Consider the following 19,095-nt stretch of genomic DNA (forward strand, 5'->3'; position numbering starts at 1 on the left):
ACATCCTCAAAGAAATCCAATAAATTTATCAAACACGACTTCCCCTTAACAAATCCGTGCTGCGTCTGCTCTATCAAACCATTCTTTTCTAGATGCCTCACGATTTCTTCTTTGATGATGGATTCTACCATTTTTATGACAGATCCTAGCATTCTAGCATCAACATCCACTGCCCTACCTTCATCAATCATCTTCGTCACTTCCTTGAAAAACCTCAAACAAGTTCGTGAGACATGACCTCCTCTTCACAAAACCATGTTGCCTGTCACTAATACCTCCATTTCGTTCCAAGTGGGAATAAATCCTGTCTTGAAGTTGCCTCTCCAATAATTTCCCTCCCACTGATGTAAGGCTCTCCAGCCTGTAATTACCTGGATTATTCTTGCTACCCTTCTTAAACAAAAGAACAACATTGACTATTCTCCAATCCTCTGGGACCTCCTCTGTAGCCAGTAGGGATACAAAGATTTCTCTCAAGGCTCCAGCAATTTACTCTCTTGCCTCTCTCAGTATTCTGGGGTATATCCCATCAGGCCCTGAAGACTTGTCTATCTTGATGCTTCTCAAGAACCCAAAAACCTCCTCCTTTTTGATCTCAACATGACTCAAACTATCTACACACCCTCTCCCAGACTCATCATCCACCAACTCCTTCTCTTTGGTGAATACTGATGCAAAGTACTCATTTAATACCTCACCCATTTCCTCTGGCTCCACATAGATTCCCTCCCTTGTCCTTGAGTGGGCCAAGCCTCTTCCTGGCTACCCTCTTGCTCTTTATATATGTGGAAAAAACTTGAGATTTTCCTTAATCCTGCTGGCCAATGCTTTTTCATGACCCCTTTCAGCTCTTCTTACTCCTTGCTTAAGTTTCTTTCTACTTTCCTTGTATTCCACACTTGCTTCGTGTGTTCCCAGCCTCCTAGCTTTGACAAATGCTTCCTTTTTCTCTTTGATGAGGCTCATAATATCTCTCATTATCCAAGGTTCCCAAAACTTGCTTTACTTATCCTTCATCCCTACTGGAATGTGCCAGTCCTGAATCCCTATCAACTTACACTTGAAAGCCTCCCACATGCCAGATGTTGATTTGCCCTCAAACATCTGCTCCCAATCTTCATTCTTCAGTTCCTGCCTGTTTTTTGTAATTATCCTTCCCCCAATTTAGCATTTTCGCTTGAGGACTACACTTATCTTTATCCATCAGCACCTTAAACCTTACTGAATTGTGGTCACTGTTCCCAAACTGCTCCCCTACTGAAATGTACCAATACCAGCTCCAGTATGGCCCCTTCCCTAGTTGGACTACCGACGTACTGTTTCAAGAAGCTCTCCTGGGTGCTCCTTACATACTCTGCCCCATCAATGCCCCTAGCACTAAGTGAGTCTCAGTCAATCGAGGAAGAGTTTAAAATTTCCCACAACAACAACCTTGTTACTTTTACACCTTGCCAAAATTTGTCTACATATCTGTTCCTCTATCTCCCGCTGGCAGTTGGGTGGCCTATAGTACTAGTTCCTAGCACTAATCCAAAAGCTGCTAAGGCAGTTTATCTGCCTTACCTGTTACACTTCTCACATTGAAACAAATGCATTTCAGTCTCCCAGATCCTCTTTGATTAGTAACCACACCCTTCCTGCTCTCTCTGAGTCTTACTGGCTATACTCTCTGGATCCCTTCAGTTCATTCACCTGTAAATTGGTTCCACCTCACCTGCCAAACTAGTTTAAATTCTCCCGTGTGACACCAGCAAACCTCCCACCCAGAATACTTATGCCCTTCCACTTTAGAAGCAACCCATCCTTCTTGTACAGACCCCAGAAGAGACCCCAGTGGTCCAGGTATCCGAAACCCTCCCTTCTACCGTAATGTTTCTTAAGAACCCCAATACCTTCTCCTTTTCGTTCTCAACACAATTCAAACTATCTACACAACAATTAGCATGTATTGAGCTGCAATATCTTCCTCTTTCTAGCTTCACTAACACGTGGCACAGGGAGTAAACCTGAGATTACAGCCCGCAAAGTCCTGCTTCTTAATTTACTGCCTAACTCCCTAAGCTGTGCTGCAGGACCTCGCTCTCGCTGTCTATATCGTTAGTACCAATATAGACCACAACCTCTGGCTGTTTACCCTCTCCCTTTCAGAATGCTTTCTGCCCATTCAGAGACATTCTGGATGCTGGCACCAGGAAAGCAACATACCATCCTGGAGTCTCTTTCACATCCATAGAAACACCTATCTGCACCCCTAACTATAGAGTCCCCTATAAATATTGCTCTAGTCCTCTTTGTCCCTCCCTGCTTAACAACAGAGCCAGCCGTGATGCCACTGCTTTGGCTGCTGCTGCTGTTATCCCTGATAGCCCATCTCCCCCCACAGTATCCAAAACAGAATACTTACTGGAGAAGGGGAATGACCACTGACTGCCTGCCCCTTTCCAGCATTCACTCATCAATCTGCCTGCAAGGCCAGGGATCACAGGGAGAAACAAGGGTTGGACATGAGCCAAAAGAAAAGGGGACATGTCCTCTCTCTGTCCAACTCCAAAGGTTTCTCTCGCAGTCTCTGAGTTTCTGAACTCATTCCCTTTCTGAGCCACAGACACAGGCTGTGAGTTTCCAGCAGCCAGTTTAAATAATACTCTTTGTTAATCAGCTCCTCCCAATGGGTATGACTGCCAACACCCAGGATCAGATTGACTACAAATATATAACACTGAAGCATTAATGTAATATTCAGCTAACATTTCTGTCATATCAGGATCCAGATAATTAAAAATAATTTTTATTTAAGATTTTGACAGCATTTTCTGATCAATTATCCATCATGTGAGGAGACAGGTCATACCTGTCCATATGGAATGCTCAAAGGGACCATTCCCCTCTACTTCCCCACACCCCTGAGACAGTTACAGCACCGTCCTGTACTGCCCCTTACCCCTGAGACTTACAGCACCGTCCTGTATTGTCACTTACCCCTGAGACAGTTACAGCACCGTCCCGCACTCCCCCTTACCCCCGAGACTGTTACAACACCGTCCCGTATTGTCCCTTACCCCTGAGACTGTTACAGCACTGTCCTGCACTGTCCCTTACCCCTGAGACAGTTACAGCACCATCCTGTACTCCCCCTTACCCCTGAGACTGTTACAACACCGTCCCGTATTGTCCCTTACCCCTGAGACTGTTACAGCACCGTCCTGTGCTGTCCCTTACCCCTGAGACTGTTACAGCACCGTCCCGTATTGTCCCTTACCCCTGAGACTGTTACAGCACCGTCCCGTACTGTCCCTTACCCCTGAGACTGTTACAGTACTGTCCTGTACTCCCCCTTACCCCTGAGACTGTTACAGCACCGTCCTGTACTGTCCCTTACCCCTGAGACTGTTACAGCACCGTCCCATATTGTCCCTTACCCCTGAGACTGTTACAGTACCGTCCTGTACTCCCCCTTACCCCTGAGACTGTTACAGTACCGTCCTGTACTCCCCCTTACCCCTGAGACTGTTACAGCACCGTCCCGTATTGTCCCTTACCCCTGAGACTGTTACAGTACTGTCCTGTACTGTCCCTTACCCCTGAGACTGTTACAGCACCGTCCCGTATTGTCCCTTACCCCTGAGACTGTTACAGTACCGTCCTGTACTGTCCCCTACCCCTGAGACTGTTACAGCACCGTCCTGTACTCCCCCTTACCCCTGAGACTGTTACAGCACCGTCCTGTACTGTCCCTTACCCCTGAGACTGTTACAGCACCGTCCCGTACTGTCCCTTACCCCTGAGACTGTTACAGCACTGTCCTGTACTGTCCCTTACCCCTGAGACTGTTACAACACCGTCCCGTACTCCCCCTTACCCCTGAGACTGTTACAGCACCGTCCTGTACTGTCCCCTACCCCTGAGACTATTACAGCACCGTCCTGCACTGTCCCCTACCCCTGAGACTGTTACAGCACCGTACTGTACTCCCCCTTACCCCTGAGACTGTTACAGCACCGTCCTGTACTCCCCCTTACCCCTGAGACTGTTACAACACCGTCCCGTACTCCCCCTTACCCCTGAGACTGTTACAGCACTGTCCTGTACTGTCCCTTACCCCGAGACTGTTACAACACCGTCCTCTGCTGCTCCCTACCCCTGAGACTGTTACAGCACCGTCCTGTACTGTCCCTTACCCCTGAGACTGTTACAGCACCGTCCCGTACTGTCCCTTACCCCTGAGACAGTTACAGCACCGTCCCGTACTGTCCCTTACCCCTGAGACTGTTACAACACCGTCCCGTACTGTCCCTTACCCCTGAGACTGTTACAGCACTGTCCTGTACTGTCCCTTACCCCTGAGACTGTTACAACACCGTCCCGTACTCCCCCTTACCCCTGAGACTGTTACAGCACCGTCCTGTACTGTCCCCTACCCCTGAGACTATTACAGCACCGTCCTGCACTGTCCCCTACCCCTGAGACTGTTACAGCACCGTACTGTACTATCCCCTACCCCTGAGACAGTTACAGCACCGTCCCGTACTGTCCCTTACCCCTGAGACTGTTACAACACCGTCCCGTACTCCCCCTTACCCCTGAGAGTGTTACAGCACCGTCCTGTACTGTCCCCTACCCCTGAGACTGTTACAGCACCATCCTGTGCTGCCCCCTACCCCTGAGACTGTTACACCACCGTCCTGTACTATCCCTTACCCCTGAGACTGTTACAGCACCGTCCTGTACTGTCCCTTACCCCTGAGACTGTTACAGCACCGTCCTGTACTCCCCCTTACCCCTGAGACTGTTACAGCACCGTCCTGTACTCCCCCTTACCCCTGAGACTGTTACAGCACTGTCCCGTACTCCCCCTTACCCCTGAGACTGTTACAGCACCGTCCTGTGCTGTCCCTTACCCCTGAGACTGTTACAACACCGTCCTCTGCTGCTCCCTACCCCTGAGACTGTTACAGCACCGTCCTGTACTGTCCCTTACCCCTGAGACTGTTACAGCACCGTCCTGTACTGTCCATTACCCCTGAGACTGTTACAGCACCGTCCCGTACTGCCCCTTACCCCTGAGACTGTTACAGCATCGTCCTGTACTGTCCCTTACCCCCGAGACTGTTACAGCACCGTCCCGTTTTGGGGTATTTATATTGATTTAACAATCCTATTATAGCGTAATTAGATATTCAGTTATACTGTCGTTAAACACATTAAGATATTTTAAACTAAGCCTGTACTGCCGATACAGTTATATAAATCCATTGTATGTTGTGCCTGCTTCAGTGGGGGTATATACGTTTTTCCTGCACAGCCCCTAACCCTAACCCTAAAGCTAACCCTGACCCTAACCCTGCCTTGCCCCCTGTTCCACACTCCCCCACCCCACCAATGGTCTGCATCAATGTGGAGGGACTGCTGTTCCCCCTATGGGATTATGATGGAATTGTATTTAATAATGGGAACTCTATGAAACGGGCGCGGGGGTATTTTAATTTGCCTGCAATCGCTGGAGTGAGTGTTGCTTTTAATCTTAAATTGTAACTGGCACACTCCCAGATTGCCACACAATTTAGAAAGATTAATCCTTGCAATGAATTATGGAGCCGAAATTCCAGACTCTGGAAAATGAAAAGATTCAACCAGTTCCAAACGAAAAACAAGATATTTGCTTCTCAAGAATAATGCTTATTTCTTATTTGGAAATAACTTTCCCAATTCTTATATTTGAAATTTGAAAATGTAGAACAACTGAAATCATGAACATCAGCTTTAGATAAAACATATTCTCAGCGAATACTGCTTTCCAGGTGAAATCCCAATGGTCTAATTTTTACCAAGAAATTCTTGAGAATTGACACATCCACAGATGAAATGGGGTGGTATGACGACACAGTGGTTTTCACAGCTGCCTCACGGCACAAGGGACCCAGTTTCAATTACGGCTTTAAGAACATAAGAACTAGGAGCAGGAGTGGGCCATCTGGCCCCTCGAGCCTGCTCCGCCATTCAATAAGATCATGGCTGATCTTTTTGTGGACTCAGCTCCACTTACCTGCCCGCTCACCATAATCCTTAATTCCTTCACTGTTCAAACATTTATCTATCCTTGCCTTAAAAACATTCAATGAGGGAGCCTCAACTGCTTCACTGGGCAGGGAATTCCACAGATTCACAACCCTTTAGAACATAGAACATAGAACATTACAGCGCAGAACAGGCCCTTCGGCCCACGATGTTGCGCCGACCAGTTAAAAAAAAACAACAACAATGACCCACTAACCTAAACCAATCCCTTTTCGTCCATAAACCTATCCACAGACCTCTTAAACGCCCCCAAACTAGGCGCATTTACAACTGCAGCAGGCAGGGCATTCCAATCCCTCACCACCCTCTGGGTAAAGAACCTACCCCTGACATCTGTCCTATAACTACCCCCCCTTAGTTTAAAGCCATGCCCCCTCGTGCTAGATTTTTCCATCAGAGGAAAAAGGCTATCACTATCCACCCTATCTAAACCTCTAATCATCTTATATGTTTCAATAAGATCCCCTCTTAGCCGCCTTCTTTCCAGCGAAAACAACCCCAAATCCCTCAGCCTCTCCTCATAGGATCTCCCCTCCATACCAGGCAACATCCTGGTAAACCTCCTCTGCACCCTCTCCAAAGCCTCCACATCCTTCCTGTAATGTGGGGACCAGAACTGCACACAATACTCCAAGTGCGGCCGCACCAGAGTTGTGTACAGTTGCAACATAACGCTACGACTCCTAAATTCAATCCCCCTACCAATAAACGCCAAGACACTGTATGCCTTCTTAACAACCTTATCTACTTGATTCCCAACTTTCAGGGATCTATGTACACATACACCTAGATCCCTCTGCTCCTCCACACTATTCAAAGTCTTCCCGTTAGCCCTATACTCAACACATCTGTTATTCCTACCAAAGTGAATTACCTCACATTTCTCTGCATTAAACTCCATCCGCCACCTCTCGGCCCAGCTCTGCAACCTGTCTAAGTCTTCCTGCAAACTATGACACCCTTCCTCACTATCTACCACACCTCCGACTTTGGTGTCATCAGCAAATTTACTGATCCACCCAACTATACCCTCATCCAGATCATTAATAAAAATCACAAACAGCAGTGGCCCCAACACAGATCCCTGAGGCACACCACTTGTAACCGAACTCCATGATGAATATTTACCGTCAACCACTACCCTCTGTCTCCTATCCGCTAGCCAATTCCTAATCCAGTTCCCTAGATCACCCCCAATCCCATACATCTGCATTTTGTGCAGAAGCCTACCATGGTGAACCTTATCAAACGCCTTACTAAAATCCATATACACCACGTCCACTGCCTTACCCCCATCCACCTCTTTGGTCACTTTCTCAAAAAACTCAATAAGGTTAGTAAGGCACGACCTACCCGCCACAAAACCATGCTGACTATCTCCAATCAACTCATTACTCTCCAAATAACTATAAATCCTATCCCTAATAATTTTTTCCAAAACCTTGCCCACAACAGAAGTGAGACTCACTGGTCTATAATTCCCGGGGAAGTCTCTGTTCCCCTTCTTAAACAATGGGACAACATTCGCTAACCTCCAATCATCTGGTACTATACCAGAGGCCAACGACGACCTGAAGATCAGAGCCAGAGGCTCTGCAATCACTTCTCTTGCCTCCCAGAGAATCCTGGGGTAAATCCCATCCGGACCAGGGGACTTATCTATTTTCAGACCCTCCAGAATATCCAGCACATCCTCCTTATCAACTGTAACACTGTCAATTCTACTCCCCTGCAACCCAGTGTCCTCCTCAGCTATATCCATGTCCCCCTGCGTGAACACCGAAGAGAAATATTGGTTCAATGCTTCACCAATCTCCTCCAGTTCCACACATAACTTCCCTCTGCCGTCTATAACTGGCCCTAACCTTGCCCTAACCAACCTTCTGTTCTTGACATACCTATAGAATGTCTTAGGATTCTCCTTAACCCTATCAGCCAAAGTCTTCTCATGTCCTCTTTTAGCCCTTCTTAGCTCGCTCTTCAACTCCCTCCTAGCCAATCTAAAGCTCTCTAGTGCACTATCCGAGTGCTCACGTCTCATCCGAACATAAGCCTCCTTTTTCTTTTTAACCAACGAATCAACTTTTTTGGTGCACCACGGTTCCCTAGCCTTACCAATTCCACCTTTGTGTGAAGAAATTCCTCCTCAACTCAGTCCTAAATCTGCTTCCCCTTATTTTGAGGCCATGCCCCCTAGTTCTAGTTTCACCTGCCAATGGAAACAACTTCCCTGCTTCTATCTTATCCATTCCCTTCAAAATCTTATATCTTTCTGTAAGATCTCCCCTCATTCTTTTGAATTCCAATGAGTATAGCCCCAGTCTACTCAGTCTCTCCTCATAAGCCAACCCTCTCAACTCCAGAATCAACCTAGTGAATCTCCTCTGCACCCCCTCCAGTGCCAGTATATCCTTTCTCAAGTAAGGAGACCAAAACTGTACACAGTACTCCAGGTGTGGCCTCACCAGCACCTTATACAGCTGCAACATAACCTCGCTGTTTTTAAACTCCATCTCCCTAGCAATGAAGGACAAAATTCTATTTGCCTTCTTAATTACCTGCTGTATCTGCAAACCAACTCCTTGTGATTCCTGCACAAGGACACCCAGGTCCCTCTGCACAGCAGCATGCTGCAATTTTTTACCATTTAAATAATCGTCCATTTTGCTGTTATTCCGACCAAAATGGATGACCTCTCATTTACCAACGTTGTAGTCCATCTGTCAGACCCTTGCCCACTCACTTAGACTATCTATATCCCTTTGTAGACTTACTGCGTCCTCCGCACACTTTGCTCTGCCACTCATCTCAGTGTGATCTGCAAATTTTGACACACTGCACTTGGTCCCCAACTCCAAATCATCTATGTAAATCGTAAACAATTGCAGTCCCAACACTGATCCCTGAGGCACACCACTTGTCACTGATCACCAACCAGAAAAACACCCATTTACCCCCACTCTTTGCTTTCTGTTAGTTAACCAATCCTCTATCCATGCTAATACATTACCTGTAACATTATGCACCTTTATCTTATGTAGCAGTCTTTGGTGCGGCACCTCGTCAAATGCCTTCTGGAAATCCAGATACACCACATCCACAGGTTCCCCATTCTCCACTGCACGTGTAATGTTATAGAACATAGAACGTAGAAAACTACAGCACAAACAGGTCCTTCAGCCCACAAGTTGCGCCGATCACAACACTACCTACTAGACTTTCCTATAACCCTCAATCCTATTAAGTCCCATGTACTCATCCAGAACATAGAACACTACAGCACAATCAGGCCCTTCGGCCCACAAGTTGCACCGATCATATCCGTACCCACCAGGCCTTTCTATAACTCTCAATCCCATTAAATCCCATGCACTCATCCAAAAGTCTCTTAAAAGACCTTAACAATTTTGCCTCCACCATCACCGACGGCAGCCGATTCCACTCACCCACCACCCTCTGAGTGAAAAACTTACCCCGATATCTTCTCTGTACCTAGTCCCCAGCACCTTAAACCTTTGTCCTCTCATAGCAGCCACTTCAGCCCTGGGAAAAAGCCTCTGAGAATCCACCCGAGCTATACTTCTCAACATCTTATACGCTTCTATCAGGTCACCTCTCACCCTTCATCTCTCTGACGAGAAAAGACAGAGCTCCCTCAACCTACCCTCATAAGGCATGCCACCCAATCCAGGCAACATCCTTGTAAATCTCCTCTGCACCCTTTCTATGGCTTCTACATCCTTTCTGTAGTGAGGTGACCAGAACTGAGCACAGTACTCCAAGTGGGGTCTGACCAGGGCTGTATACAGCTGCAGCATTACCTCCCGACTCCTAAACTCAATTCCTCGATTGATGAAGGCCAGTACACCATTTGCCTTCTTAACCACATCCTCTACCTGCGAAGCTGCTTTGAGCGTCCTATGAACCTGGACCCCAAGATCCTTCTGATCTTCCACACTGCCAAGAGTCTTACCCTTAATATTATAACCTGTCATCCTATTTGACCTGCCAAAATGAATCACCACACACTTATCTGGGTTGAACTCCATCTGCCACTTCTTTGCCCAGTCTTGCATCCTATCAATGACTCGCTGCAACTTCTGACATCCCTCCACACTATCCGCAACACCTCCAACCTTCGTGTCATCAGCAAACTTACCAACCCATCCCTCCACTCCCTCATCCAGGTCATTTACTCAACAGTACTCAAACAGGAGTACTTATTGTTAAGGGGCACATCCACCGGGGTGCTCTCTAGCACCTGACCTTTCCCCTTCCTCACCGTGACCCACTTGCCTGCCTCCCGAGGCCCCGGTGTGACCACCTGCCTGTAAGTCCTCTCGATCACTCCCTCACTCTCGCTGACCAGACGAAGGTCATCGAGCTGCTGCTCCAGTTCCCTAACGCGGTCCCTTAGGAGCCGCAGCTCGACGCACCCGGCACGGATATGGACATCCGGGAGGCCAGGAGACTCCAGGATCTCCCACATCCGACATTGAGAACACCAAACTGGCCTCACACTCATAATTCCCCCTTTCTCCAAATTCCACAGGAAAAGAAACTAAGAATTAAACCTACCCTGCCTCGCCCATTTTGACCCAAGTCCGTTGAGCCAAAGCCTTTTAGCTCTGACTCTGCTACCTGCTCAATCCACTGCCCGTTACCGACGCTGCCCGCTAGATACTGACACCTGCTTTTTAAACCTCACGTGTTAACAAACCCCCCCCAGGTCACCCCTCGGCCCACTTCCGTTTTACTGTTAAAGAAACTTGTGAAAAAGAGAAACCCCGTGAAAAACTAAAAAATAGTCAATCTCTTACCTTCACGCTCCCGCCACAAATCACTCCTCCTCTCTGCTTGCTCCGACAAACAATGAACAATTTTCCCTAATCCCAATTCCTGATTTACAAACGTTTAATCCCACCTTTAATTCTATCATTAATCCTAATTCGAACATTAATCCTAATCTTAATCTTGAATCCTTATTTTCAAATTTACCTGTTCCTTATTAACCAGTAAATCAATCGATTTGAATTTAATTTTTATTAACTTAATTCCTTCACAATTCACAATTCCATAAATTTTTGTGAAGACAGATGGAGTCATAGAGATTTACAGCATGGAAACAGGCCCTTCGGCCCAACTAGTCCGTGCCAGCCTATTTTTAAACCCCTAAACTAGTCCCAATTTCTCACATTTAGCCCATATCTCTCTATCCCTATTGTATCCGATGTAATTATCTAAACACTTTTTAAAAGAAAAGATTGTTAGTAATGTATTAATAACACAGAAGGAGCACTTTTAAATGTGAACAAATTAGTATCAGTAAACCATGCTGTGTTGCTGTGCAGTTAGTGAGGAGAGTTTGTTTTGACAGCTGCACAGTGACAGTTGGAGCCGGAAGGTTCCAGAACAGCTCCTCACGCAGCTCCTCCCTTTCCCTCCAATTTGTGAGGAAACCTTCAAATGGTTCTTCAACCTGAACTCATCACAAAAATTTTTTGATTTTTATTGATAAAAACAATTGTGTTCCTTACAGTTAAGACCTGGGTTTTTTTTCAATGTATTTTCCCTTGACGAGCGACGTGACACGTCGGGAATCGTTTTGAGTCACATTAAAAACCTTTGATCTCAAATAATTTATATTTTGAGCACATTCCCAGAAAGTATTTGTTTTTTTAACTGTTTATTCTGTTTTTGAATTCGACATAATTATTTTTCTCACATGAAAGGACCATTCTTCAGAAAAAAGTTCAGTGCTGTCTATTGTACTCTCAGGTGAGTTCCTTTTCAAATGAGAAAAATATATAATTTAATTTGAATCAAAGTTTCATATAGTGCATTTCGTTCTGTGCTTCATGTTACATTTTTTTAAATGAATGATTGACACTAATATATACTGGAGGAACAGAAAGATCTTGGGGTTCATATCCACAGATCTCTGAAGGTTGCCACTCAAGTGGATAGAGCCGTGAAGAAGGTTTATAGTGTGTTAGTGTTTATTAACAGGGGGTTTGAGTTTAAGAGCCGTGGGGTTATGCTGCAACTATACAGGACCTTGGTGAGACCACATTTGGAATATTGTGTTCAGTTCTGGTCACCTCACTATAAGAAGGATGTGGAAGCATTGGAGAGAGTGCGGAGGAGATTTACCAGGATGCTGCCTGGTTTGGAGGGTAGGTCTTATGAGGAAAGGTTGAGGGAGCTGGAGCTTTTCTCTTTAGAACGGAGGAGGATGAGAGGCGACTTAATAGAGGTTTATAAGATGATGAGGGGGATAGATAGAGTGGACATTCAGAGACTATTTCCTCAGGTGGATGTAGCTGTTACTAGGGGGCATAACTATAAGGTTCATGATGGGAGATATCGGAGGGATGTCCGAGGTAGATTCTTTACTCAGAGAGTGGTTGGGGTGTGGAATGCACTGCCTGCTGTGATAGTGGAGTCGGACACTTTAGGAACTTTCAAGCTGTTATTGGATAGGCACATGGAGCACACCAGAATGATAGGGAGTGGGATAGACTGATCTTGGGATTGGACAAAGCTCGGTACAACATTGAGGGCCGAAGGGCCTGTACTGTGCTGTACTGCACTATGTTCTTTATATTCTCTGTAATTTACATATACAGATATGTAAGGAGATTACAGACAGTTCCAAGAAAAATAGGATGGTAATATTCGGAGATTTTAACTTTCCCAACATTGACTGGGACAGCAATAGTATTAGAGGGTTGGATGGAGGAAATTTGTTGAGTGTATTCAGGAGGAATTTTCATTCAGTATGTGGATGGCCCGACTAGAGAGAGGGGACTTGACCTCCTCTTGGGAAATAAGGAAGGGCAGGTGACAGAAGTGTTAGTGAGGGATCACTTTGGGACCAGTGACCATAATTCTATTGGTTTTAATACAGCTATGGAGAATGATAGGTCTGACCCAAAAGTTAAAATTTGTCAGACACGACTTCCCCTTAACGAAACCGTGCTGCGTCTGCTCTATCAAACAATTCTCCTCAAGATGCCTCGCTATTTTCTCCTTGATCACAGATTCTAACATTTTTCCTACAACAGACGTTAAACTGACCGGCCTATAATTCCCCGCCTTTTGCCTGCCACCCTTCTTAAACAACGGCATAACATTAACCATTTTCCAATCTTCCGGCACGACCTCCGGCTCCTCATCCTCTCCTTTCAGGATGTCTGGGACGCGACCAGAGACATCCCGGATCCCAGCTCCAGGGAGGCAAACCACCATCTGCGATTCCCGTCTGCTTCCGCAAAAACGCCTGTCTGACTCCCTCACTATGGAGTGCCCTATTAACACTGCCTAGCTGCTCTTTTCCTTACTTTTTTGAAGTACTGGGTCGGACTCAGCTCCAGAGACCTGGCCACTGCTTCCTCCCCCAGGTGAGCTGTGCCCCCCAGCAGTACTCAGACAGGAGTACTTATTTTGAAGGGGGACATCCACCGGCGTGCTCTCCATCACCTGAGCTTTCCCCTTCCTAACCATTACCCACTTGCCTTCTTCCCGTTGCCCCGGTGTGACCTCTTGCCGGTAGCTCCTGTCAATTGCCTCCTCATTCTCTCTAATGAGACGAAGGTCCTCGAGCTGCAGTTCCAGTTCCTTAACCTGGTCCCTTAGGAACCGCAGCTCCACACACTGAGCACAGATATGGACGTCTGGGAGACCAGGAGCCTCTAGGACCTCCCACATATTGCACTGGCAACAACATACTGGCCTCACATTCATAACTGCTCTTTTTAGAAATACAGGAGAGAAAAAAGTAATTAAAAACTTGTAAACTTACCTTGCCTCGCCCTTTTCGCTTAGGCCCTGTGAGCCAAAGCCCTTACAGCTCACAAAAACAAAAAACAAACTTACCTGCTCTCACTCCAAGTCTCTCTCTCTCTCTCTCTTTGAGGTTAGATGAGGGGGGAGGGTGGGATACTCAACACGTGTAGAGTATCGGGATTCCTCACCTTTCCAATTTATGGTCAGGGGAAAAAAAACTACCGAAGCCTCGATGCAAACTCTTTCCGGTTTCCAGTTTAAAATTTAAAGAAAAAATAGAAAAGTTAGTTTAAAAAATCACTCTAGCTTACCCTCAAGCTCTCCTCTCACGAATTGCTGCCTCTCTGCTGTGCTCCCTAGGAGTTATGAGTCATTGAGGTTTACAGCATGGAAACAGGCCCTTTGGTCCAACTTGTCCATGCCACCCATTTTTTAACCATGAGGCTAGTCTCAATTGCCTGCATTTGGCCCGTATCTCTCTATACCCATCTTATCCATGCAACTGTCCAAATGCTTTTTAAAAGACAAAATTGTACCCACCTCTACTATTACCTCTGGCATCTTGTTCCAGACACTCACCGCCCTCTGTGTGAAAAAATTGCCCCTCTGGACATTTTTGCATCTCTCCCCTCTCACCTCAAGCCCATGTCCTTTCGTTTTAGACTCCCCTACCTTTGGGGAAAGATGTTGAGTATCTACCTTATCTATGTAGGAAGTAAGAACGGCTCCCAGTCTGAGGCCGGTCAGTTTGTATGGATTACACCCGAGCATCTGACCCAGTCCTGGAGGGGTGGACGCTTGACCGGCTTAGTTATCACCGTTAGGTTTCCACCGGCGGCAACCCCCCCTTTAAGGAGACACCTCTGGAGGCACGATTCCACTTTAGATCCCCTTAACCCCGTTCGAAATCAAAGACACGGATGAGTGTTCCCTAAGTCAGTTTTATTCGATCTTGCAAGAACGGGTGTGGTCCCGTAGGTACACACACACTTACAATGCTTGATTATACCTTATATGCATTCGCGAGTTCATCATACGTCCCGCCTTTCCTTCTCTTTCTCATCGGTTCCCGCGCTTCCTTATCTTAAACTTATTTAGCTATACGGTCAGCGATAATCGTTTCTTTTGTAGCTATATGGTCAGCGATAATCGTTTCTTTTGTAACTATACGGTCAGCGATAATCGTTTCTTTTGTAGCTATACGGTCAGCGATAATCGTTTCTTTTGTAACTATACGGTCAGCGATAATCGTTTCTTTTGTAACTATATGGTCAGCGATAATCGTTTCTTTTGTAACTATATGGTCAGCGATAATCGTTTCTTTTGTAACTATATGGTCAGCGATAATCGTTTCTTTTGTAACTATACTGTCAGCGATAATCGTTTCTTTTGTAGCTATATGGTCAGCGATAATCGTTTCTTTTGTAGCTATATGGTCAGCGATAATCGTTTCTTTTGTAACTATATGGTCAGCGATAATCGTTTCTTTTGTAGCTATATGGTCAGCGATAATCGTTTCTTTTGTAACTATATGGTCAGCGATAATCGTTTCTTTTGTAACTATACTGTCAGCGATAATCGTTTCTTTTGTAGCTATATGGTCAGCGATAATCGTTTCTTTTGTAACTATACGGTCAGCGATAATCGTTTCTTTTGTAGCTATACGGTCAGCGATAATCGTTTCTTTTGTAACTATACGGTCAGCGATAATCGTTTCTTTTGTAACTATACGGTCAGCGATAATCGTTTCTTTTGTAACTATACGGTCAGCGATAATCGTTTCTTTTGTAGCTATATGGTCAGCGATAATCGTTTCTTTTGTAGCTATACGGTCAGCGATAATCGTTTCTTTTGTAACTATACGGTCAGCGATAATCGTTTCTTTTGTGACTATACGGTCAGCGATAATCGTTTCTTTTGTAGCTATATGGTCAGCGATAATCGTTTCTTTTGTAACTATATGGTCAGCGATAATCGTTTCTTTTGTAGCTATACGGTCAGCGATAATCGTTTCTTTTGTAACTATACGGTCAGCGATAATCGTTTCTTTTGTAACTATACGGTCAGCGATAATCGTTTCTTTTGTAGCTATACGGTCAGCGATAATCGTTTCTTTTGTAACTATACGGTCAGCGATAATCGTTTCTTTTGTAACTATACGGTCAGCGATAATCGTTTCTTTTGTAGCTATACGGTCAGCGATAATCGTTTCTTTTGTAGCTATATGGTCAGCGATAATCGTTTCTTTTGTAACTATACGGTCAGCGATAATCGTTTCTTTTGTAACTATACGGTCAGCGATAATCGTTTCTTTTGTAACTATACGGTCAGTGATAATCGTTTCTTTTGTAGCTATACGATCAGCGATAATCGTTTCTTTTGTAACTATATGGTCAGCGATAATCGTTTCTTTTGTAACTATTCGGTCAGTGATAATCGTTTCTTTTGTAACTATATGGTCAGCGATAATCGTTTCTTTTGTAACTATACGGTCAGCGATAATCGTTTCTTTTGTAACTATACGGTCAGCGATAATCGTTTCTTTTGTAACTATACGGTCAGCAATAATCGTTTCTTTTGTAACTATTCGGTCAGTGATAATCGTTTCTTTTGTAACCCAACCCCTGACTGTTATTTTGACCGTAAACAAATGATCTCATACTGGTGGTTAATCACCTGCCCCTGAAAAGCATTTACACAGCATTCTTCCCCATTTTCCCGCCCTCGGCCAGTCAGCCCATGATTTCAAAAATTGCATCTTCCTCCTCTCACAATCCCCCCTGTCTTTTCTTACGCACTGTAATTTTTGATACCTAGCGCATTTTCTAATCCCTCGAGCATTATGCCTGCCTGTTCGTCCCAGGTGCCATTGCCAGCCTTGGTGTCTAGGAGACCCTGTCCTTCCTCTGACGCCCAGTGTAGGCCTACTACTCGTTCATCCAGGGCATCACGTTTAATCAAAGCTGTTTCAATAAGTCTCTGGGTCAGGCCCCGGATACAAGGGATAACGCAGCATCCTAAGGCGACCAGCACCCCCGCTACTACTATAAAGGAGATGAAGACGGATACCACAACCCCTTTCCATTTCCCGAACCACTCTTCCAGCCACCTGGTAAGGCCTGTGTCCACTCTCGAGTTTTCAGCCAATTCATCAGCCAGGGTCGTTAGTCCTTCTAGCGCTCTGGTGATTGACCCATCAGGAGCGGTGTTATTTGGAATAAAGGTACAACACTGTGTCCCTGTCATGACGCAGACCCCTCCTTTCTCTGCTAAGATCATGTCTAAGGCTAATCTATTCTCCCAAGCCATCCTACTGGTGGCATCCAGTTGTTCTGCTATTCCCTTCACTGCATCACGGGTATAATTAATAAATCGCTGTTGGTTGTAATAGATGTAATTGATCCAATCCACATTTTTATTAATGGTCACCCACCAGAACAGAGACTCAAACCCCGCTGCTATCTGGTTCCTGGCCTTATATTTGTCGGGAACCCCCCTGGGGACCCCTATGTCGTCCAGATAGACCCGGTCGTCAAAGGAGGTGGGTATACTCCTCTCTGTCCGCCGGTCTCCACGGAATTCTTGGTGTTCGAACGCCAGGGTGAATGGGACCCTCAATTGGACTATCGCACAGGTCCCCGTCCACTTTCGGGGTAATGTTGGCCACAAAACCTTCCCTCCACAGTACCACCAGAGGTCAGCTCGGGGTACCTGGATTTGGGAATAATTTCCCTCCTCGGTGGTGTCCTTAACTTCCCTAATCGTACCACATTTGCCGAGGGTGCCCACCTGCCTGTCCAGTTTTTCCCCAGTTCGGGAAATGCAGGTATGATGCACTCCCAATACCCCGGAAAACACCGGAGGCTGCGACTCCTTGTGGGGCCTTACAGGAGGAAATGTCAGGCCCAGGGATTGGCAGGTGGGGTCACCCCAAGCCGTCCGATGCTGGTATAATTTTACCAGACATTCCATTTGTTGGGGCTCTCCACTCCATCCCAACGGGAAAGGAACCACCTGCGGAGTCGGCCGACTGCCTGTGCATGCATAACAATTACCCTTTTCGAGGCTTTGGACCGTGTACCTGACCCATTCAATCCAGGCGTTCGTTTCCCTAAAGCCCGTTTCTATTTCAATGGTTTCCCTGAGATCTTTTATCTGTATCACCCTAATCCTCTCAGAACTTCCCGGGGCAGGGGTCGCCGTGCGTAGAACTGGTGAATTGCCAGCTGTCGCTTTCTGAACCGTGATCCTTACGCAACACAGTCTTTCCTCCCTGACCCTTACCCCAAGTACTTCATTGTCTAGACTCCCATGCCTATTTCCATTTGCCACCCATTCAGTCTGCTTCACGGTCAGGTATAGCGGATTACACTGGTTCAGCCCGCAATCCCTCGGGAGGATGGCCCGTGGGACTAACGCTACCCGTTCCCGCACCCCGAGAGATTTTTCTTCACCCAGCCCCTTTCCCATGAAAATCAATTCCATCTCCTTTCCCTGATACCCTTTTTGTCTTGCGAGGTTTATTGTAGTCTGATTACGTTCCCCTATAGTTCCGCATGGCACCATCTGGCAAAGGTCGATTCCTATTACCTGCACCTGGGACGCTTCATTTATGGTGAGAGAATATATCTGGCCTGCGTGGGCCGCCTCTTCCGCGTACCACCTATCAACCGCTTCCTGATTCCCCCGCGCAACCCCCATAGCCCCAAAGTCCCCTTTTAGAGACATTGACCATATCGTTAGTAATGTTAGTAGCATTTCAATACTGTGATTATAGTCCATTTCAGAATGTTGTCTATTCAGTCTTCCGCAGTATTCTCCGCTGAGGTGTGATCACCCAGAGTCGGCGCCCCCTCCTCCGGAGCTGGTACCGGTCCCTTGACCCTGGTGTAATGAGTCCAGCCCCTTTCAGCGGTTCGAATAGCAGTCTCGGTGGTCAACAGTACCAAGAAGGGGCCGTCCCAAACCGGTTCCAACGTTCGTTGCCTCCAATTCTTAATTAAGACCCACTGTCCCGGTTTGATAGAGTGAATCGCGAATTCAAGAGGTGGTGTCTGTGCCAGGAGTCCCTGTTGACGTAAACGAGACAGAACAGATTCCAAGGCCTCAACATATTTGCGTATAAACACATCTCTGGACTCAAAGACAGGGAGCTCCCCCCTTGGTCCATTGAAGGGGAGACCGAACATCATTTCATACGGGGAAACACCTAAATCACGTCGTGGTTGCGTT

General features: G+C 46.3%; 1 protein-coding gene across 1 annotated transcript; it reads right to left on the reverse strand.

Moving 5' to 3' along the window:
• Positions 1–16,653: 16,653 nt before the first annotated feature.
• Positions 16,654–18,564, reverse strand: LOC145360049 (uncharacterized). Its single transcript, XM_080214961.1, has one exon. The coding sequence runs from the start codon at positions 18,562–18,564 to the stop codon at positions 16,654–16,656; it is 1,911 nt and encodes a 636-aa protein (XP_080071087.1).
• Positions 18,565–19,095: the final 531 nt, after the last annotated feature.

Source organism: Carcharhinus amblyrhynchos, chromosome 2 (genome assembly GCF_965287045.1).
Source record: "Carcharhinus amblyrhynchos chromosome 2, sCarAmb.v2.hapA, whole genome shotgun sequence".
Taxonomy (NCBI): Eukaryota; Metazoa; Chordata; class Chondrichthyes; order Carcharhiniformes; family Carcharhinidae; genus Carcharhinus; species Carcharhinus amblyrhynchos.